The sequence below is a fragment of the Mobula birostris genome, chromosome 1 (assembly GCF_030028105.1).
Source record: "Mobula birostris isolate sMobBir1 chromosome 1, sMobBir1.hap1, whole genome shotgun sequence".
Taxonomy (NCBI): domain Eukaryota; kingdom Metazoa; phylum Chordata; class Chondrichthyes; order Myliobatiformes; family Myliobatidae; genus Mobula; species Mobula birostris.
In genome coordinates, this window is record NC_092370.1 from 233,616,228 (window position 1) to 233,636,576 (window position 20,349).

At 39.0% G+C, this 20,349-nt stretch overlaps 1 protein-coding gene across 3 annotated transcripts in view; it reads left to right on the forward strand.

The window, feature by feature from the left end:
* Window positions 1-210: 210 nt before the first annotated feature.
* LOC140205768 (activator of 90 kDa heat shock protein ATPase homolog 1-like) overlaps window positions 211-20,349 on the forward strand; it is a 42,724-nt gene continuing 22,585 nt past the window's right edge. Inside the window, exons 1-3 of one of the 3 annotated variants that reach the window (XM_072273406.1) lie at window positions 211-689; window positions 4,458-4,648; window positions 7,221-7,303. In XM_072273406.1, coding sequence (XP_072129507.1) covers window positions 610-689; window positions 4,458-4,648; window positions 7,221-7,303 — 354 coding nt within the window. In that variant the 5' untranslated portion in view covers window positions 211-609. The remainder of the gene's footprint in view (window positions 690-4,457; window positions 4,649-7,220; window positions 7,304-20,349) is intronic. The other 2 variants (XM_072273415.1, XM_072273424.1) reach the window with 2 other exon arrangements.

Here is a 20,349-nt window from a genome sequence, read left to right on the forward strand (position 1 = left end):
TGTCGAATCGACTCTTTTTGTGTGTGTGTGTGTGTGTGTGTAGGGGGGGGTTAGAAACCTTCAACGTTTCAGAACAAAACCTGCATCATAATTAGAGAAGTGGTGGGAATAAAAGGAGGCGGGGCGGAAGTGACACTACGTCAGTTGGGTGCGGAGGCGAAGAGCCCTGATGTCGTCACAAGTTGGGACCGAGAAGCGGGGCGGAAGTTGTTGTACATCCCCAGTATCGGCTGCCCGAGTGGGAACAGGGGCGGAAGTGCCGCTACGTCAGGCGTGTTGGGCGGGCGGAGATGCCTCTCCAGCGCGCGTGTGTTGCGGATAAAGGATCGGGGCCGGCTGCCGCGGCGCTGACGTCACGGGTTTCTAGCATATTCTGACGGCGACCGGATAAAGGCTCGAGGAGAGCGGCCGTGGGACGTTTTTTGTTGGAGAGTAGCCGGTCTGGGCACGGAGCTGGTGTTCACCTGCATTCTGGCTCTTCCCTTGGCAGTCTCGGCCAGTAGAAGACCAATTAGGTTTATAATATATTCATACACAAATAGTTCTTTTTAATTTTATTTTGTTCGGTTTGCATTATCACCGGCCCCTCGGTCCTCGGCTGCTGTCACGATGGCCAAGTGGGGACAGGGCGACCCGCGCTGGATCGTGGAGGAGCGGGCCGACGCCACTAACGTCAATAACTGGCATTGGTGAGGCACTGTGTGCAGTTCTCCCTAACTTCATCTCCCAGCATTCAACCTTTATACTTCGTTTCTATTGTCTTTTTAATTTACGTATGTGGAGATAAAGAGGAGGGGGTGGGCTGGTCCGGTCCTGTCGTGTTTCCACGTTGCTGTGAACAGATCGCATAATGTACACATTTCTAGAATTTGTTGGTATCAGATGGGTGGCAGAGATGGGGGAAGACGGGGGATTGTGATATATTTCAGTGGGACACTTAGCAACCGTGGGGAATGGGCAAATGAAGATTAATTATTGGTAAATGTGAGGTTGCGTGTATCGGAAGGAAGACTAAAAGGTCACTAAGTAGGGTGGGAGAAGAAAAGGTCCCTGGAATGCAAAAACTCTGCCACCATTTAGCAATTCAAAGTATTGGGGTTTATTTCTGCTGTTGAAAATTAGGGAAGGGCTAGATCTGTGTTGAACTTCCCATACATTGCAATTTAAAAAGTGGAAGTACCCAGAAGGTCGGGTAGCATCTGAAGGAGGAGAAAGTGAATGACATTTCCAGTCACTTGAGTACAGAGTATTTCCAGCACTTCTGTCTTTATTTGACATCTCCAGCATCAGTACTTTTTTTTCTGATCTTTTCTGCTGTTCTCTGGGTCACATTTTAAGAAATATCGGCTTGAAAGGAAACCTTGCTTTGATATCAAAGTTGTGTGAGTGTATATTATCAAGAAAGGATAAACAGGCTGGCTCTATTTTTCCCTTGAAAACACTGAGGGGTGATCTAATGAGGGCTTTAAAGTTCTGAAAGGTTTTGGTGGTGTCAGTAAAAAGAAAATGTCCCCACTTGTGCATCAAAGGTAAATAGCTAACACAATTCCATGAAGGAATTTAGAATAAACTTTACCTAAGGTGGTAAAGCTTAGATAGTTTTTGGCAAGTTGGCCTTCAATAATCAAAGTATTGAGTTCAGGAGATGGAATGTTACATTGAAGCTGTCTAAAACGTTGGCAAGCCTAATTTGGAGTATTGTGTGCAGTTTTGGTCACCTACCTTCAGCAAAAATGTCAATAAGGTTGAAAGTGTGGAGAAAATTTACAAAGATGTTGCTGGGATTGGAGGACCTGAGTTAGAAGGAAAGACTGAATAGGTTAGGACTAAGATTGAGTGTAGATTTGATAGAGGTTTTTAAAAAGAAGAAAAATCGAGGATATAGATGCAAGCAGGCTTTTTCCACTGAGGTAGGGTGCAACTATAACTAGAGGTCATGTGTTCAGGATGAAAGGTTTAAAGGGAACACGAGGGGGAATTTCTTCACTCAGGGTCAAGAGAGTGTCGAATGAGCTGCATGTGTAACTGGTGCATGCGAGCTCAATTTCACCATTTGAGGGTAGTTTGGATGTTGTATGGGGGTGGTAGGGGTATGAAGGGCTTATGGTATCAGTGCAGGTCAATGGGAGTAGGCTGTTTAAATAATTTGGCATGTACCAGATGGGTCGAAGGGCCTGTTTCTTTGCTGTACTTTTCTGTGACTGACTCCGGTGAACATGTGGAATGAGTTGTCAGGAACTGAGCAATATTGAGGGAGTAAAAATATTGACAGCTGTGCTGATGTGCCCCGGTAAGGAAAGGTGGGAAGGCACTAGCATGGAGATGATAACTGGCATGTATTGCTTGAAGCAAATTATTTTATGCTGTGTATCATCTGCTTCTCTATCAAACCCTTTCCCCTTACTTTGTTTTCCCTCTTTATCTTTCCCTTTCATGTTCTCTATCTCATATCCACCTCATTCATAGTTTTTATATTTGTTTTTTACACTGTGTTTCTCTTGTTCTCCTTGTTTTAAAAGTCCTGCTAAAGCCAAAAAGGATGACTTTGGTTCAGGGGTGGGAATACTGGTCTGAAAAGATTGCTGTTTAATAATAGTTATTTCTATATTTATAAAGCTTCTGGGCTCCCTGCCACAAATAAGCAATATGTAAATAAAACAATAGGATGGCTGAAGTTAGAGGCAAGTTCATTAACCTAACCGTACTTCCCATTCTGTCATCCCTCCATTCCTCAGTGGTTTGTGAGGGTCTATTTTCGGATTTGTTGCATGTTTGGGAACTCTATTACCAGGTCTCCCCATTCTTTGTAGTATTTATTAGTTTATGGAAGTATTAAAGCTCATTTGCTTTAAATTTAGGCCAGTAGATGGAGTGGGAGAGGGGAGTAAATCTGGGACTGAATATGTGCTGTCCCTGGTAGTTGAAATTCTCCCCCAGGTGGACGGCAGAAGATGAAAATGTATTATTGGAAGTGTTTTTTAAGAAGAAAATGTAGAATAGTTTCCCTTGCTCCCATTAGCTTTTGAGTATTCAAGAATTCGTGAAGAGGGAATTGAAAGTTGCATCTTTCTAATGACTATTCTCTTTGTGAAAGTTACTGTTGCTTTTTGGTAATATTTTGGAGATGGCTACCTGATTGTTATAAATCTGGCAGTGTTCCCTGCTTGTGCCTTAAAAAGAGATTAGTGTTGTTGGGAAAAATGTCAGTAACAGAATTGCATGGAGTTTTGTTGTGCCTGGGTTTGGAAAGGTAATGTATCTGGGCTTTGATTTGTTATAAAACATTAGTTGCTGAAACCTTAGGTCCTGAACATTGCTGCTGCTTTGGTGTTGATCTTGTTAATTGTCAATGGCAACACCATAGGTTATGTGATAAATGATGCACTGTAATATCTTGTGAAGCATTGTGCTTTGACCTACAATGCCCATGTCTTTTGTCCATTTACACTAATTGCACTTGATTCAATAGTACTGTATTCTGTGCATTGCCTAGTTGAATATCTTAATACATAGTCTTTAAATGTACTGATTTTATTTCCACCACCACCTTTGGAAGTGCATTCTAGGTATCAATATTTAATTTTTTTAAATTGTCATGGTTGTATGACATGGGCTCTTTGGCAAAGTATTCATGCCAACCTAGTTGCTTCCCTGATTTCCATTTGGCCCATATTCCTTTAAACGTTTCCTATCCATTTCCCTTCAAGTCCCCTTTCAAGATGAGAGGTATGTAATTTAAAACTGTGCCCTTTGTTTTTTATATCCTCATTATGAGAATGTTTTCAATCATTTAACCTGTCCTTTTCTCATAATTTTATAAACTTTTATCATGGATCACCCCTTGTCTCCCCTTATTCTCAACTATGACCAGCTTATTTATTCCCCATGACCAAAGTGTTCGAGTCCTTGAGTGTTTGTGATCAACATTTCTAGTGTAGCGGGATCATAATTCACTGTTAGGTGGGCTAAGGAACAGCAAATTGGATTTGACTAAGTGTGAAATGTAGTTTGGAAGAACTGATAAAGGTAGGACTTCCACATTGAATGGAAAGACCCTGGGTGCTTTTATAGAATGTACTGGTGCATAGTTCCCTTGTAGTGGGGTCACAGGTAGACCAGCCAATGAAGAAGACTTCTGGCAATCTGGCCTTCAGTAAGGGCATTGAATAGAAGTCAGGTGCTATCTTGCAATTGTACAAGCATCTGTATGGCCACACTTGGAGTATTGTGTTCCGTTTTGGTCAGTGCTTTTAGGAAGGATGTGATTAAATGATGGAGGGTGAAAAGGAAGAGTTACAAGTGTTGCTAGGACTTGCGGGATTGAGATAAGAGAAATGTTAAGAGTAAGGTGTTTTTTTAAAAAAGAAGAGGGCATTTATTCTTTGGACCATAAGAAACTGAGTGGGTGATCTCAGAGGTAATAAAATCAATTAAGTATAATAAATCTTCTTCTGCAGGACAGAGAGAGATGCCTCAAATTGGTCAGTAGATAAACTTAAATCACTGTTGCTGGCAGTCAGTGTAGAGAATGACGAGGGAGTGTGCAAAGTCACAGAGGTGACCAAGAGTGATGGAGAAGCCTCAATCAACAACAGAAAAGGAAAATTGATTTTCTTCTTTGAATGGAATATTCACTTATCATGGAGAGGTGAGTATGCAAAACCAAAAATTGATACATTTCACCTAAGGTCCTTGAGTTTTTGAGTGGCAAGCCTATTGCGGCATAGAAAATTCAGTCATGACCTCTGAATTGATGCCAGTCCACCTTTGAGAGAAGTTGTCTTGAATTCATATTCTCTATTGTGCAAGAATGTAGGTATCAAATTGGTCAATTATTTAATTACATAACTGATATTGTATGCCTTCTGAATATTTGATGACTCAAATCTATGATGTAATATCCAAGAAATTAAGGAATGAACACAGTGAAATCTGCAGATGCTGGAATTTCAAGCAACACACACAAAACATGCTGGTGAATGCAGCAGGCCAGGCAGCATCTATAGGAAGAGGTACAGTCGACGTTTCGGGCCGTGACCCTTCGTCAGGACTAACTGAAAGAAGAGATGGTAAGAGATTTGAAAGTGGGAGGGGGAGGCAGGCTCCCCCTCCCACTTTCAAATCTCTTATTATCTCTTCTTTCAGTTAGTCCTGAGGAAGGGTCTGGGCCGGAAACGTCGACTGTACCTCTTCCTATAGATGCTGCCTGGCCTGCTGCGTTCACCAGCGTTTTTTTTAAATTAAGGAGATACGCATTTCAGCCACATTAGTTCATTTATTTCAAACATGTGTAACTGAAACTGATTTAACATGCCTCTTGTCCTTGAATGTCCTGTTTTCCCACTTGCATCCTAAAAAAATTCTGTTCCCAGTTCCAAGGTTTTTACTTTTTTTTGGTACAAAACCAGGAAGTACCTTAAGCCAATGTAGCACCTTTAAGACTCACTCCTTTAAGCAATCTTAATTTTAGACCGGGGAATGGTTCTTTGGGTGTCAACTGAATAAGCAAGCTTGGTTGCAACCATGCTTGGTATGTCAGCCTGTGCCTTCAGTGCCAAGCAGTATGGGCATGAATTTGTTTAATTTAGCTTTCACAAATTATAGATGAAGAGTCAAGTGTTTTGGCATGAAAATAGGCAACTCCCCCAGATCAATTGGAGATGAGTAAATGCCAAGTGTTTTCTAGTGGGGAATTGGGGGGGGGGGGGTGGAAATGGCAGGGTTAACAGAAGATTTTGTAAGTGAACAGGATACACAATTAGAAAATTTGGATTGCTAAAAAAATTTTTGATTTTGCTGAAGAACAAAAAAAAAGGCATGATTAAGTAATCTAGGCACAGTGCCTATAAAAAGTATTCGCCTCAAGTTTTCATGTTTTATTGTTTTACAGCATTGAATTGCAGTGGATTTAATTTGGCTTTTTTGACACTGATCAACAAAGATACTTTTGTGTCAAAGTGAAAGCAAATTTCTACAAATTGGTCTAAATTTATTGCAGTTATAACGCAAAATAATTGTTTGCAAATTACTCACCCCCTTCAAGTCAGAATTTAGTAGCTGTACCTTTGGCAGCAATTGCAGCCTTGAGTCTGTGTGGATAGGTTTCTATCAGCTTTGCATATCTGGACACAATTTTTTTTCCCCCATTCTTTACAAAGCTGCTCAAGCTCTGCCAGATTGCATGGAGATCGTGAGTGAATAGCCCTTTCCAAGTCCAGCCACAAATTCTCAATTGGATTGAGGTCTGAACTTTTGACTTGGCCACACCAGGACATTAACTTATTTTTAAGCCATTCCTGGTTAGCTTTGGCTTTGTGCTTAGGGTCATGGTCTTGCTGGAAGAGAAATCTTCTCCCAAGTCGCATTTCTCTTGCAGACTGCATCAGGTTTTCCTCCAGGATTTGCTGCATTAATTTTACCCTCCACCTTCACAAGCCTTCCAGGGCCTGCTGCCACCACCATGCTTCACGGTAGGGATGATGTGTTTTTGATGTGCAGTGTTTGGCTTACACCAAATGCTAAATTTTGGCTTCATCACACCATAGCAACTTCTTCCAGCTGACTTCAGAAGCTCCCACATGCTTTCTGGCAAACTCTAGCTGAGATTTCATGCGAGTTTTTTTTCTGTTGATCAGAATCAATAAAAGCCAAATTAAATCCACTGATTCAATGTTGTAAAGCAATAAAACATGAAAACTTCTGGGGGGGGGGGAATGAAAACTTTTTATAGGCACTTTAATGTAAAACTAGTTGTCATCCAAGGCAAGCATGTTGTCAGTTTTTGCTTAATTCATCTGAAAGACTGAATCCTTGTTACTATGCTTTGAAAAAGGGGATTATTAAATCCAAAGTGGAGTATGAAAGAGCTGGTCTGATTGTTCACTAATTAAATGGAAAATCAGTAAATCTAAGAAATCTAGCCCACTTGCCTTCTATTGACTCCATGCTTGAAATTAGTACTAATTGATGCATGCAATAAACATAACCTATCATGCTCCAGAACTTTCATGCCTGGCTGGATATTTTCCGGACAATTGCATGTTATTTGCATTATTCACTATATTTTTAATTCACCTTTTTGGATGTTACATATTAATATAATTTTACAGCAAACCCAATGAGCTGGAAGGGTATGAGGTCCTTTGGAACCATTAGGGGTTTTTGAAGTCAGCAGATTAGTTTTACTGTATAACTTTCTATCCTGTATTCATCTGTTGTAGGAACTTCAAAAACTGGAGTTAAGTATAATGGAACTGTGGAGATACCAAATCTCTCAGATGAAAATGACATTGATGAAGTGGACGTAAGTTCCTTAATTTTGAAGTAAAAGGGGTAATGCTGTGCCTGTGCTAGTTTTTTTTTAATGCAAGTCAAATGGTCACCTACCCTGGAAATATGTTGTTTTTAATTTGCTTTAGACCATTGATTTTATTTTTCTAAGGTTGGTATCACTACCTTAGTTGCAGGAATGAGGAATGTTTAGATAATGTCAAAAGGGCAATGTTATGATGATCATGGGGATTTCAATATGCAGGTAGATTGGGAAAATCAGTTTGGTGCTGGATCCCAAGAGGGAATTCGTAGAGTGTCTACAGGATGGCTTTTTAAAGCAGCTTAGGGTTGAACCTACCACGAGAAAAGCAATTCTGGATTAGGTGTCAGGTAATGAACCAGATTTGACTTGGGAACTTAAGGTAAAGGAACCATTGGGAGACAGAGGAGCTGTCTGAAGTTGATTGGAAGGGAACAGTTAACTGGGCTGACGGCAGCACAGCAATAGCTGGAGTTTCTGGGAGCAATTAGAAGGTGCATGTTAGATACAGGTTTTCCCCGCCACCCGAAGGTAGAGTGTTTCTATGAAACAGTTCGTAAGCCGGAATGTCGTAAAGCGAAGAAGCAATTACCATTTATTTACATGGGGAAAAATTTGTGAGCGTTCGCAGACCCAAAAATAACCTACTAAATCATGCCAAATAACACGTAAAACCTAAAATAACAGTAACATATAGTAAAAGCAGGAATGATATGATAAATACACAGCCTATATAAAGTAGAAATATTTCTCTACAATCATTGCCGCACTGTTCTCCATAGCGAAAATCTCACGCAAGTGCTCTCGGCAGAAGCACTCTCTCCAGTAACCTTTAAGCTATGAAGCTGCCAAATCATACCAAATAACACACAAAAATCCACAGCCTATATAAAGTAGAAATAAGGTATGTAGAGTGTAGTTTCACTTACCAGAATTGGGAAGACAGCACCGACCACACTGATGCTGGTGTGTTAGGCTGAATCGTCGGAGGTTGGGGTGGTGCAGTGGCCCCCAACCTCCAGGCAGCAACCGATACAGATCCACGAAGAGTGCTGTGGTAGCTGGGACGCACCCAGCACATCTTTAAGGAAAAGGCCGAAATAAACAAGCTAATTAATTACGTGCCAGGCGGCACCTAATTAATTAGCTTGTTTATTTTGGCTTTTTTCTTAAAGATGTGCTGGGTGCGTCCCGGCTATCGCTGCATTCTCCGCGGCAATGTATCGGTCCGCAACCCGGGGGTTGGCATGGTGGGTCACTGGGGCGTCACCTCATCGACATCTGTTTCCATCAGGGCAGGCAGGTCATCTTCTACGTCTGCCTGCCTCGATGTTGAAGGTCGAGGTTCGTCGTCTGCTGTGGCTGATGGCGAAGGCTTGCTTGACTGCTTAGCCTCGTGCATTTTTCTATCATACAGTTCTTTGTAAGCACTCAAACCATCTTGCAAATATGCTCTAAACGGACGTACCCTTTCAAAATTAAAGCCGTACTTTATCATTGCAGCGAAAATCTCATGCAGTTGCTTCACGTTCATTTCCTGGACAACTTCGCTTTCAGTCCATTTGCTACTGCATTCGGTTTTGAGTGTTATCCTTTCCTCTTCCAATTGAATCAGCTCTTCATCTATCAGTTCTTGGTCATGGGATGCCAGAACTCCTTCAACATCATCTTCGTCAACTTCCACAAGCCAAACTCACTTTGTCCTTGCTTCATTCACCACGATCGAAATGCTTAATTATGTCTAGTTTTATGCTAAGTGTAACACCCTTACGAGCTCTTTTAGGCTTTTCCGATACCTTAGAACTCATCTTGCAAACAGCTGCTCACAGGCACGTGTTTAAGCCATGCCGGCTAGAATGCAGTTCAGGGGGAGGAGCTTGGCTGCTTGGGGCGCGTGCTGCCTTTTTTCGTAATAGGTTTGGTAAAGCGAATGGTCAAAAAGCAGGGGACACCTGTACATCCCAAAGAAGTAATATTCTAAAGGCAGGTTGACGCAACCGTGGATAACAAGATTAGTCAAGGCCAACATAAAAGCCATAGGAGACGGCATATAATAGAACAAAAATTAGTGGAAAATTCAGAATTGGGAAGCCTTTCAAAACCAACAGAAAATAACTGAAGTCGTAAAGAAGGAAAAGATGGAATAAGAAGCTAAACTAGTCAATAGTTAAGATACCAAAAAAAATTCTTCAGGTATGTTGTGTAAAAGAGGGCAGAGTAGATTTGGACCACTGGAAAATGATGCCTGGAGAAGGAAATGGCGGGCAAACTGAATAAATGTTTTGCTTCAGTCTTCACTGTGGAAGACACTAGCAGTATGGTGGATGTTCAAGAGTGTCGAGGCAGAAGTGAGCGAAGTTGCCATTACTAAGGAGAAGGTGCTTGGTGAAACTGAAAAGTGTGGAGGTAGATAAGTCACCTGGACCAGATGGAGTATACCCCAGTATTCTGAAAGAGGTGGATGAAGAGATTGTGCAGACATTAGTAATGATCTTTCAAGAATCAATTGATTCTAGCATGGTTCGGAAGGACTGGTAAATTGCAAATATCACTTCATTCTTCAAGAAAGGAGAGATGCAGGAGAAAGGAAGTTATAGGTCAGTTAGCCTGACCTCAGTGGTTGGGAAGATGTTGGAGTCAATTGTTAAGTTGTGGTTTCTGTTGCAATTCAGAAAGAACCTGGAAGTTGGAACAGAACATTTATTGTGTACAGTGTAGCCAGATAGTCTGCTTGACTCCTAGTCACCTGGAAACAGTGAACTCTTTCTCTCACACACAGGATTAGTAGGTCAAACTTTAATTGACAGATGGATAAGCCCACAAAATCAACTGATCACATGATGTCACGTGAGACCAATTACAGTCACATGGTGGATAGGACATCTCTCCACCTGCAAGTTTTTAAGTGAAACCAGCTTGATAGTATTCCACTGGTTTTCTGGTCTGTTCTGATTGACGCAGTCCAGAAGCCCCAGAATCGAGTGTTGGTCTGGATTCTGTGCTTTCAACTGGGGATTCTGCTTCAATAGTTTGCAGGGCTAACCTGTCTTGTTCACTAGCTCGTTCTGGAATGAGAGATTCACTTGGCTCTCTCCTGATGTAGTCTAGATGTCAGCAGCATACACTACCATCTTCAAGTGCTGAAGTACCTTGTTGGTCCTCTTTCACCACAACTTCTCCTTCCATCCACCTTCAGCTTTCAGGGTTTGGGCAAACATAAACTGGATCTCCCACTGCAAGGTTCCAATCTCTGGGTGCGTAAATTCAATTGGGAACGCAACCTGCAGCCCATCAGTAGCTCAGCTGTGGTAGTTTGTGGGGTTATTCAGTACCCAAATGAAAACTGGTTTATCCTGGTGTGTAGGTCACCATTGAACATTTGTATCCCCACTTGACAGTCTGAACAATTCTTTTCAGCCATACCGTTTGATGATCGGTGATAAGGGGGTTATGCTGCAACATGAACTCCGTTGTCTTGTAATAGTAGTTTAAATTGCTCACTTGTAAATGTGACCATTATCTCAGACCACAGTATTGGGAATTCCATGTGTACAAAATAATGTGCATAAAGTGTTTGTTGTTTGGCTAGTCGAAGTCTTCACCGACCTTGATCTATTTAGAATGCACATCAACTACCAGCAGCATGTGACTGTCAGATGGACCTGCATAGTCTACATGTAAATGTCTCCACACTTTGGTGGGCCATTGTTATGGAGCCATAGGTATGGGAGTATTTAAAGGTTGAAACTGCTGGCATGGGTTACATGCACGAACAATGTGCTCAATGTCTTCAGTTTTCAGCCACCAAATGCAATCTGGGCTAGCGCTTTCATTTGTGGTATTCCTGGATGTGCACAATGTAAATTCCAGGATAGGGGACTGTAATCGTGTAGGAATTACCAATACAACTTCCCCATAGTAGACAACTGTTGTAGATACTAAGCTTGTTTAACATCTGGCATGGGGTAGCACAGTTTCATGCACGCTATTTGGTCACCCATCTTCTACGTGCCTTTTAACTTGTGTCAATTCAGTTTCTTCTACCTGAGAAGTGGTAATCAGATGTGTTGACCCAATCCATCAGTTGTACCAGTTTGCCTGGAAGTTCTCTTCCAATATTTTTTATTGATTTCTATATAGAAGAATACAAGAGTTCAAGAGAATACATATTATAAAACAAAAAATATAATAATAGCAGATACAGTTTGAATCACATTAACGAACTCTTACTCTATATTCAAATGGATTAGATTAATTCATATATTAGAATATAAGCAATTTTATTTTTTAAAAAAAGGACCTACACCCACTACCAAAGTCGAAGCTGTTTGGTGGGGGGGGGGGGAGAAAAAAAAACTTATCAGATAATAAAATATACTATTAACCAACTTCTGTACTTTAACAAGGAGTCAAAGATTAAGAAAATAATTTAAAAACAGCCCCCACAAATTTCAAAAAGTCTTGGTTAGATTCAGAAATTGAACAATGAATCTTTTCTAAATTTAGGCATGCCATAACATCCCGTAACCACTGAGCATGATTAGGTGGAATATCATCCTTCCATTTAAACAAAAGTGCCCTCCTAGCCGTAAGAGAGATAAAAGTCGGAATGTGCAGATCAGATGTCTTCAAAATGATATCTTTCCTTCCAACAATACCAAATAGGGCAGTCAAAGAATTAGGCTTAAAATTTACTTTAAAGAGTGCAGAAAAAGTTTGGAATACTTCCTTCCAATATTTTCCATGACTTGGGCACGTCCAAAACATATTGATAAGTGAAGATTCTCCATTGTTACACCTATCACAGCAGGAAGATATATCCCTATAAAAATGAACTAACCTATCCTTGGTCGTATAAGCCCTATGAACCACTTTAGATTGTAGGAGGGAATGACGAGCACATAGCGATGAAGTATTAACCAATTTAAAAATCTCATTCCAAGTTTCTTCAGAAATTGGTCTGTAATATCTTGTTCCCAAAGATTTTTAATCTTGTCAAAAGAATCATTTCTCATTCCCAACAACATATCATAAATATTGGATATTGAACCATTATAAAATGGTTTCATATTAAGAATTTCATGTAATATGTTCTTATCAAGTCTATTAGGAAGTGTATATAATTGAGATTGTAGAAAATCTCTAATTGGTAAGTACTGGAAAAAAAGGGTTTTTGGCAAACTATATTTAGTTGACAATTGTTCAAATGAAGAAAGACTTCCTCCCACAAACAGATCCCGGAAGCATGTAATGCCCAATCTTTCCCTTTGTTTAAAGACTACATCAGTCATAGAGGCTTAAAAAAATAATTTAAAAAAAAATGGGACTAGAAAGGGAGAATCTCAATAAACCAAAGTGTTTTCTAAATTGTATCCAAATCCTCAAAGTATGTTTGACTACTGCATTTTCAGTTATCTTACTTAAGGATAAAGGAAATGAAGATCCCAGTAGGAAGATAAGAGAAAATTTATTAACCGAGTTAGCTTCTAAAGAAACCCACCTGGGACAGTCCTTGTGATTTATATAGTATAACCAAAACGTGAGATTCTGTATATTAGCTGCCCAGTAATAAAACCTAAAATTTGGTAAAGCTAAACCTCCATTCTTTTTAACTTTCTGGAGATGGACTTTATTCAATCAAGGATGTTTATTTTTTCATATGTAGGAGGATAAAATAGAGTACAGAGTCAAAAAAAGATTTGGGAATAAAAGCGGGTAATACCTGAAAGAGGTATATAAATTTAGGTGAAACATTCATTTTGATAGAATTAATTTGGCCAATCAGTGATAACGAAAGGGGCGACCAATTTGATAATGTTCTTTTTATATGATTTAATAAAGTAAGAAAATTTTATTTAAATAAGTATTTATAATTCTTAGTAATTGTTACACCCAAATAAGTGAATTGGTTTCTTACAATTTTAAAAGTATGGTTAATATCAGTTAATGGCAAAATATTCAAAGGAAAAAATTCACTCTTGTGTAGGTTCAGTTTATATCCAGAAAACTGACTAAAACAAGATAGTAAAGAAAGCACAGAAGGTAATGAAATTTTTACATTAGAAATGTAAAGCAGTAAATCATCCGCATAAAATGAAACTTTGTGGATAGTACCCTTCCATAAAATACCAGTGATATCGTTAGATTCTCGAAAAGCAATAGCTAAAGGTTCTAAAGCTAGGTCAAAAAGCAAAGGACTCAAAGGGCAACCTTGTCTGGTTCCACGTTGAAGTTTAAATGGTTTAGAATTCTGAAAAATAGAACCCGAGCAAAAGGGGGTAAATACAGTAATTTAATCCATTGAATAAAGTTGGACCCAAAATTAAATTTTTCTAAGATTTTAAATAAATAATGCCATTCAACTGGATCAAAAGCCTTCTCAGTGTCTAAGGATATCACACACTCCGATATCTCCTTAGAAGGAGAATAAATAACATTTAATAATCGACGAATATTAAAATGAGGATATCGATTTTTAATAGAAACCAGTCTGATAGTCAGAAATGGTAAAATAGATGGTAAGATATTTTCCATCCTACGGGCCAGAACTTTAGATAAAATTTTAGCATCAACATTAAGTAAGGAAGAACATTCAGTTGGGTTCTTTTTTTTTTTAAGGATAAGCGAAATAGAAGCTTCGTAAAAAGATTGCGGCAACCTACCTGACTTAAAAGAATCTGAAAAAACTGAACATAAATGGGGTATGAGCAAAGAAGAAAAAGCCTTATAAAATTCTCCAGAAAATCGGTCCGGAGCTTTCCCTGAATGCAGCGAACGTACAGCCTCAGCTATTTCTTCGTGAGAAATACATTGATCCAACTGTTTTCGGTCATCAGAAAGCGTAGGGATATTTATTTGGTCTTAAAAGTTGTCCATTACAGTATTATCTTTAAGATCAGAACTGTAAAGTTTGGAATAATATTTCTAAATGATCAGTTGTCCTAATACGATTAGCTTTATAAATTTCTTCAGTCTGTCGTTTAGCACTAGAAGTTTTAATTTGGTTAGCCAATAATTTACCTGTTTTATCTCCATGAATATAAAATTGACTTTTATCCTTTAGGAGTTGAGTTTCAATAGGGTATGTTAATAAAACAAATCATATTTAGCTTTAATTTCAGCCAGTCTTTTATATACAACAGGATCTAAAGTCAAAGCATAATCTTCATCTAATTGTTTCAGCTCTTTAGTTAAATTAATTCTCTATTAGCTTTTTTCTTAACACTTGCAGTATAAGAAATGATTTGTCCTCTAATATATGCTTTAAAGGCATCCCATGTGACAAGGCTAGAGGTCTCCTCTACCGTATTCTCTTCCAAAAAGTGATTTGCCTCTCCAAGAACTTTAAGAAATCCTTATCAGATAACAGTTAAATTAAAACGCTAGAATCTGTTTGAGGAAAACCAGGAAGATTTCTGGATAAAAGCACAGGAGCATGGTCAGAGATAGCAATCTCTTTATATTCACAAGATCGAACGAATGGAATCATTTGGTTATCAATAAAAAAAATAGTCAATTCTGGAATATGTATGATGAACATGAGAGAAAAAAAGAGTATTGGTGGAAAGAGTGCAGAGAAGGTTTACAAGGATGTTGCTGGGACTTGAGCAACTGGGTTACACAGAAAGGTTGAATTGGTTAGGACTTTATTTCTTGGAGTGTAGAAGAATGAGGGGAGATTTGATAGAGGTATATAAAATTATGATGGGTATAGATAAAGTGAATGCAAGCAGGCTTTTTCCACTGAGACTAGAGGAGGAAAAAACCAGAGGACGTGGGTTGAGGGTGAAGGGGGAAAAGTTTAAAGGGAACATTAGTGGGGGGGGGGGAGGCTTCTTCACACAGAGTGGTGGGAGTGTGGAATGAGCTGCCAGATGAAGTGGTAAATGCAGGCTCACTTTTAACATTTAAGAAAAACTTGGACAGGTACATGGATGAGAGGTGTATGGAAGGATATGGTCCAGGTGTAGGTCAGTGTGACTAGGCAGAAAAATGGTTTGGCACAGACAAGAAGGACCAAAAGGCCTGTTTCTGTGCTGTAATGTTCTCTGGTTCTATTCTCTACTTGTTGGATGTAAGAAATGCCATATATGAACAATAACACATTTCGTTAAAAATGAATGAATAAAAGAAACTGATTTAATAAGTGTTGCTGGTTTAGAAGAGGACCGATCTAAAACTGGATCTAACCTGCAATTAAAGTCTCCTGCCATCACCAATGAATACACACTCAGATAAGGCAAAAACGAAAAAAATCGCTTAAAGAATCCTGGATCATCTATACTTGGGGCATAAACATTGGCAAATACCAACAATTTATTCTCTGACTTCCCTGATACTATAACAAATCGTCCATTAGTATCAGAAACAACCTTGTGTTGAACAAAAGGAACTATATTTTCTATAAAAATCGAAACACCTCTAGCTTTGGCCTGAAAACTTGAATGAAACTGTGAGTCTTTCCATCGGCTAAAAAGGTGTGAGTTATCAGAATTACGTACGTGTGTTTCTTGTTTTTGAAAAAAATAATTGGGACCTTAAATTTTTTTAATATAGGCAAATATCTTATTTCTTTTCAAAGGATGATTTAATCCTTTCATGTTAAGACTAAGTAATTTAGTATTATAAATCCATTTTATTATTGTTTAAAAAAAGAAATTGAAATGATAATCCTCAAGAAGATTAATAAAACTAAACAATGACCTATGAGATAAGAAAACCAAACAACAGGTTTGACTAAAAATCCCAAATCGCTTCCAAGAAAAAAAAAACAAACACCCTCCCCCCTCCCAAAGAGAGAAAGTGGATGCCTACAACTAATGACGACATCCCCCCAAAAATTCTGCTGGCTTAGCTCCAAATAAATTACAAGGTTAGAATATTCCAACCTAGTCTAGACAACAGATAATAAAGAGACAGTTAATTCTGGTATCCAAAAAAAAAAACTAGAAAAGTAAGTATAATATAAAATAATATGGACACACAGAATATTGGCTCATTAAAATCTTAATCTCAAAGTAAAACCTTAAGGGGTTCTGAAAGAAAATTGACGACAAGATTCACCAGAGGCAAAATACACAATTATTCATGCAAGCATTTGTTAAACAGCTCTAACATGACACTTTTAAACTCAACAAAGTAATAGCACATTAAAGTCTTATTCTCAAAATAAATCCTTAAAAAGTTCAAAAAGAAAGAGTTAATTACAAAGTTTAGCAAAGGTAAAATAAGCAGTTATTCATGTAACAAATAATAAGCAGTCACTTTACTGACTAAATAATCCTGAGCCTGGAGACTCGAACGGAAACATTTTTGCGATCCATTCTGCCATGTAATTCTGAGCTTTGCCAGGTACCGTAAAGAAGGTTTAAAATCTTTTTTGTAGAACTCTGACATGATGCTTTTGAACTTAGCACGTTCCCTCATAATCTCTGCTGAGAAATCTTCAACATTTCTATTCTTTTTTCCATTAAAATCAATCATACCTTTCCGACGAGATTCACGAATTTTAAGGTCCTTTGTTTGAAACTCATGAGGCTTGCTTGTAAACATTCTGTTCCCAGGTATTCTGTGCACTCAGTCGATTATTGGTGTTGATTTTAAAATGTCAGGAAATAACTGAACCAGAAAGTTTGCAAAAAAATTTCGTAGGACAATCGCCTCTTCAAGACCAAGAATTCGTACGATATTCCTTCTACTTCTGTTTTCTAAATCAATAATCTTCTGTCTTAGTTGGTCGTTAACCTTTTTTTTTCATAACGCTTTTGCAGGTCGTCCATTTTCTCATCCAGAATCGACAAGATTTCTTCATTCTCTTTTATTCGTTTATCGTGCTCAGTTAGGGTTTCTTGAATAGAATCCAGTTTTGTGCTTAATTGCTTAATTTCAGAGCCAAGTTGTTGAAACTCTTCGGAGGATTCCTTTCAGAATCGCTGAGATTCCTCAAAGAATTCTTTTCTGAATCGCTGCAATTCCTCGGATGCTTCCTTTCTGTGCTTTTGCATCAATTCAATAATAAAATCCAAAGATTTATAAGAATATTCTTTTTTCCCTTAGCAGTTCTCGTAGTCATAGTGTCAGTTCAGGTTGGAAAGTAGGAAAAGAAAAGTAAAGTAAAGTAAACTAGGAGCAGCTGTAAAATGCTGTTAATCCATCCACCACCAACAGGAAGTCGCCTGGAAGTTCTGACTCAAGGATATTCACATAGCGGAAAACGGTTTAAGGTGTCTGTGATGCAGTTGTTTCTACCGGGAACAGAAGGTAGTGTGTACTGTTGAGCAGACAGGTATAGGGCCCACTGTTGCATCCTTGGTGAAGGCACCTGCGGCACGGCCTTGCTGTCACCAAGCAATCCCACCAATGGCTTGTGGTCCGTATGAATCTTGAAACATCGGTCATACAGTTGATGGTGAGTATGCTTGATGCCAAAAACAACCACCAATGCTTCCTTGCCCAACTGTGTATAATTTTGTTCGGCTGAGTTAAGAGTGCGTGCTGCAAAAGCAACAGGCTTTTCGTTACCATTTGTATTCTTCTGGGTTAGCACTGCACTAACACCATACGGGAAGGCATCACAGTACAAAACTATTGGCACCCTGGGTCTGAAGTGCATTAATGCTTGGAATTAAGTCAGCATTTGTTTGGCTCTCTGAAAAACAGCTTCCTTTGCCTGTTCCCAAAGCCACCTCATACCTTTCTTCAATAGATCATTAAGCAGACAAAATCTGGCATGATGATTAAACATGCCCAAAAAGGAGTGAACTTTATGTATATTCCTTGGTGCTGGGGCTACATAAATGGGATGAAGCTTTTCTTTGACTGGATATATACCTTTGGAATCCAAGCGAAAACCTTGGTATGCTACATGAACTGCCAGAAAGATGCATTTCTCACTGTTTAGTTGGGAGAAGGTTTTATCAGCGTTATTCAGGTGCTCTTCTAGGGTTGACTTGGTAATCAGATTTAATGGTATGTTGGAATATTGCTGGAGATTAATATATCTTGAATGGGAGCCTCATATACCGGAACAAATCTTTCTGGATTGCAATAGTAGACTCTTGGACTGCTCTTCTAGCTCGAGCTGTTGGTATGCAAGTGCAAAGTCAAGTTTAGTGAATAATTTTTGCCTCCTAGTGTTGTATAGATGTCTCCTATCTTTGGAATTGGGAATGTCTCTAAATGTTGGCATGAGTTCACTGTGATCGTGTAATCTCAACATTTTCTTACTCTTGACTACTGGCACAATAGGGATTGCCTGGTGTGAAAATCTCACAGGTTTTCTTGTAATCGCATAAGCTGTTGACTTTGGGATGAAGCATGTATGGCAGGAAACGTGCCTTGAAGAGCTTGGGTTTGGTTGTGCCTGATTCTGATGTACGTACTTTGGTACTCTTGAGCTTGCCTTCATCAGGGTTGCTGAAAATAAGTTCATACCATTTGAGTAAGCTCTTGACTGATGTGTCCATTTTCATCTAATACTCACCTACGCTAGGCACTTGCTGTAGCCAATCGCACCTGAGTAAGTTCGCTCCTTATTCCTTAGTGATATGCACTGGTAGTTGGTGCAATTGATTTTCATGCTCAAGAAGAACCCTGCCACAACCAAGTAGCTGTAACTGCTTCCCTGTTCAAGTCTTCAGTCTGTAATGCAGTGGCGTAAGTGTCTTCAATGAGTTGGGGCCTGTCTTTTCACTGTGGAGTAATAGTACAGCCAGTGACAAGTTCAAAGGGAATGAGACTGGTGTTAATCTTTAAAACCATCCATATAGGGGAACCACCACAGACCATTTGAGTTTATTACAAATGCCTCCGGCTCCATAACCGCGTATTGTGCTGCTGTGGAATGTTCTGGTTTGAATGGGGGCCAAGATCAGCAAAATCTTACCAAGTGTCCTTTCTTTTGGCAAGTATGGCAGACAGAGTCTCGGTGTTGACACTAGGCTTCTGGTGAAATTAACTGCGACAGTAATGTCAGAAACTTGGAGTATAATTTTTTTTCTTAGTTAGGGACACTAATGTCAGTATAATCTGCAGCAGTTGTAGGTGAGAAGGACATCACCTCTGAACTTTGCATGTGACAACAAAACTGCAATCTTATCTGCCACTTTCATGCCATTTGCATTATCAAGGCCGACATAAGTGTGAGCTCTGATTCTGTCAATATGCAATGTTGAATTTGAACATCACATACGCCGACGATCAAGCAATCACACCATGTCTTCTCGAACAGTGCTAAAATCACAAAATTCAGTCAGTTTTCTTAATTCAGCAAGAAATGTTGGTACTGATTTCATTTTCTAACTGAGTGTTGAATCTGAAGCACTGCACAATAGCTGGTGGTTTAGGAGTGTAATGAGATGCATTTAATCTTAAATTCCCCGTAAGATTTCAACTGGACTGAGTAGGTTTCTTTAGCTATTCTGGATTCTAATTGGAATTGTAGGATTATATCCATTGCTGTGGGGAATTGAAGATGTCTGTCCATCTATCCGTGTTTTTAATTTCTATTGTCTAATATACAGCTGCAGGTTCTCTGAAATTTCAATACATCATCACCTTGGTGTCTCCTAACTGCAGTTAACTGATTTTGAAAACTAAACTGCATTAAACCTTTGTTTTTAAAATAGCATTTTGAGCCTTTACCAGCAATAGAAATACTAAATGATGCAACATTCAGGTTTATGAAATCTGAATACTAACTGTAATTTTGCACTCCATTTTCAACCAATTTGTAAAGAAAGTCTAAACCCACCTCTCAACTTGCAGTTTAAAATTTATTTTGATAAAACACAGGATTGGTATTTAAATATTTTGTAATTCATTTTGAAATCTGCAGCTGCCAGTATTTCCAGGTTGCCTGGTAAAGTTACGTACTCCACATTTCCTCTGTGCTTTCCATGGTATTTACGCAGTTGGTATATACATGGAGGGGCCACTTTATTAGGTACCAAATAAACATGGTGTGGTCTTCTGCTGCTGTAGCTCATCCACTTCAAGGTTCGACTGTGCAGAGCTCCTCATCTGGAAACCACTGTTGT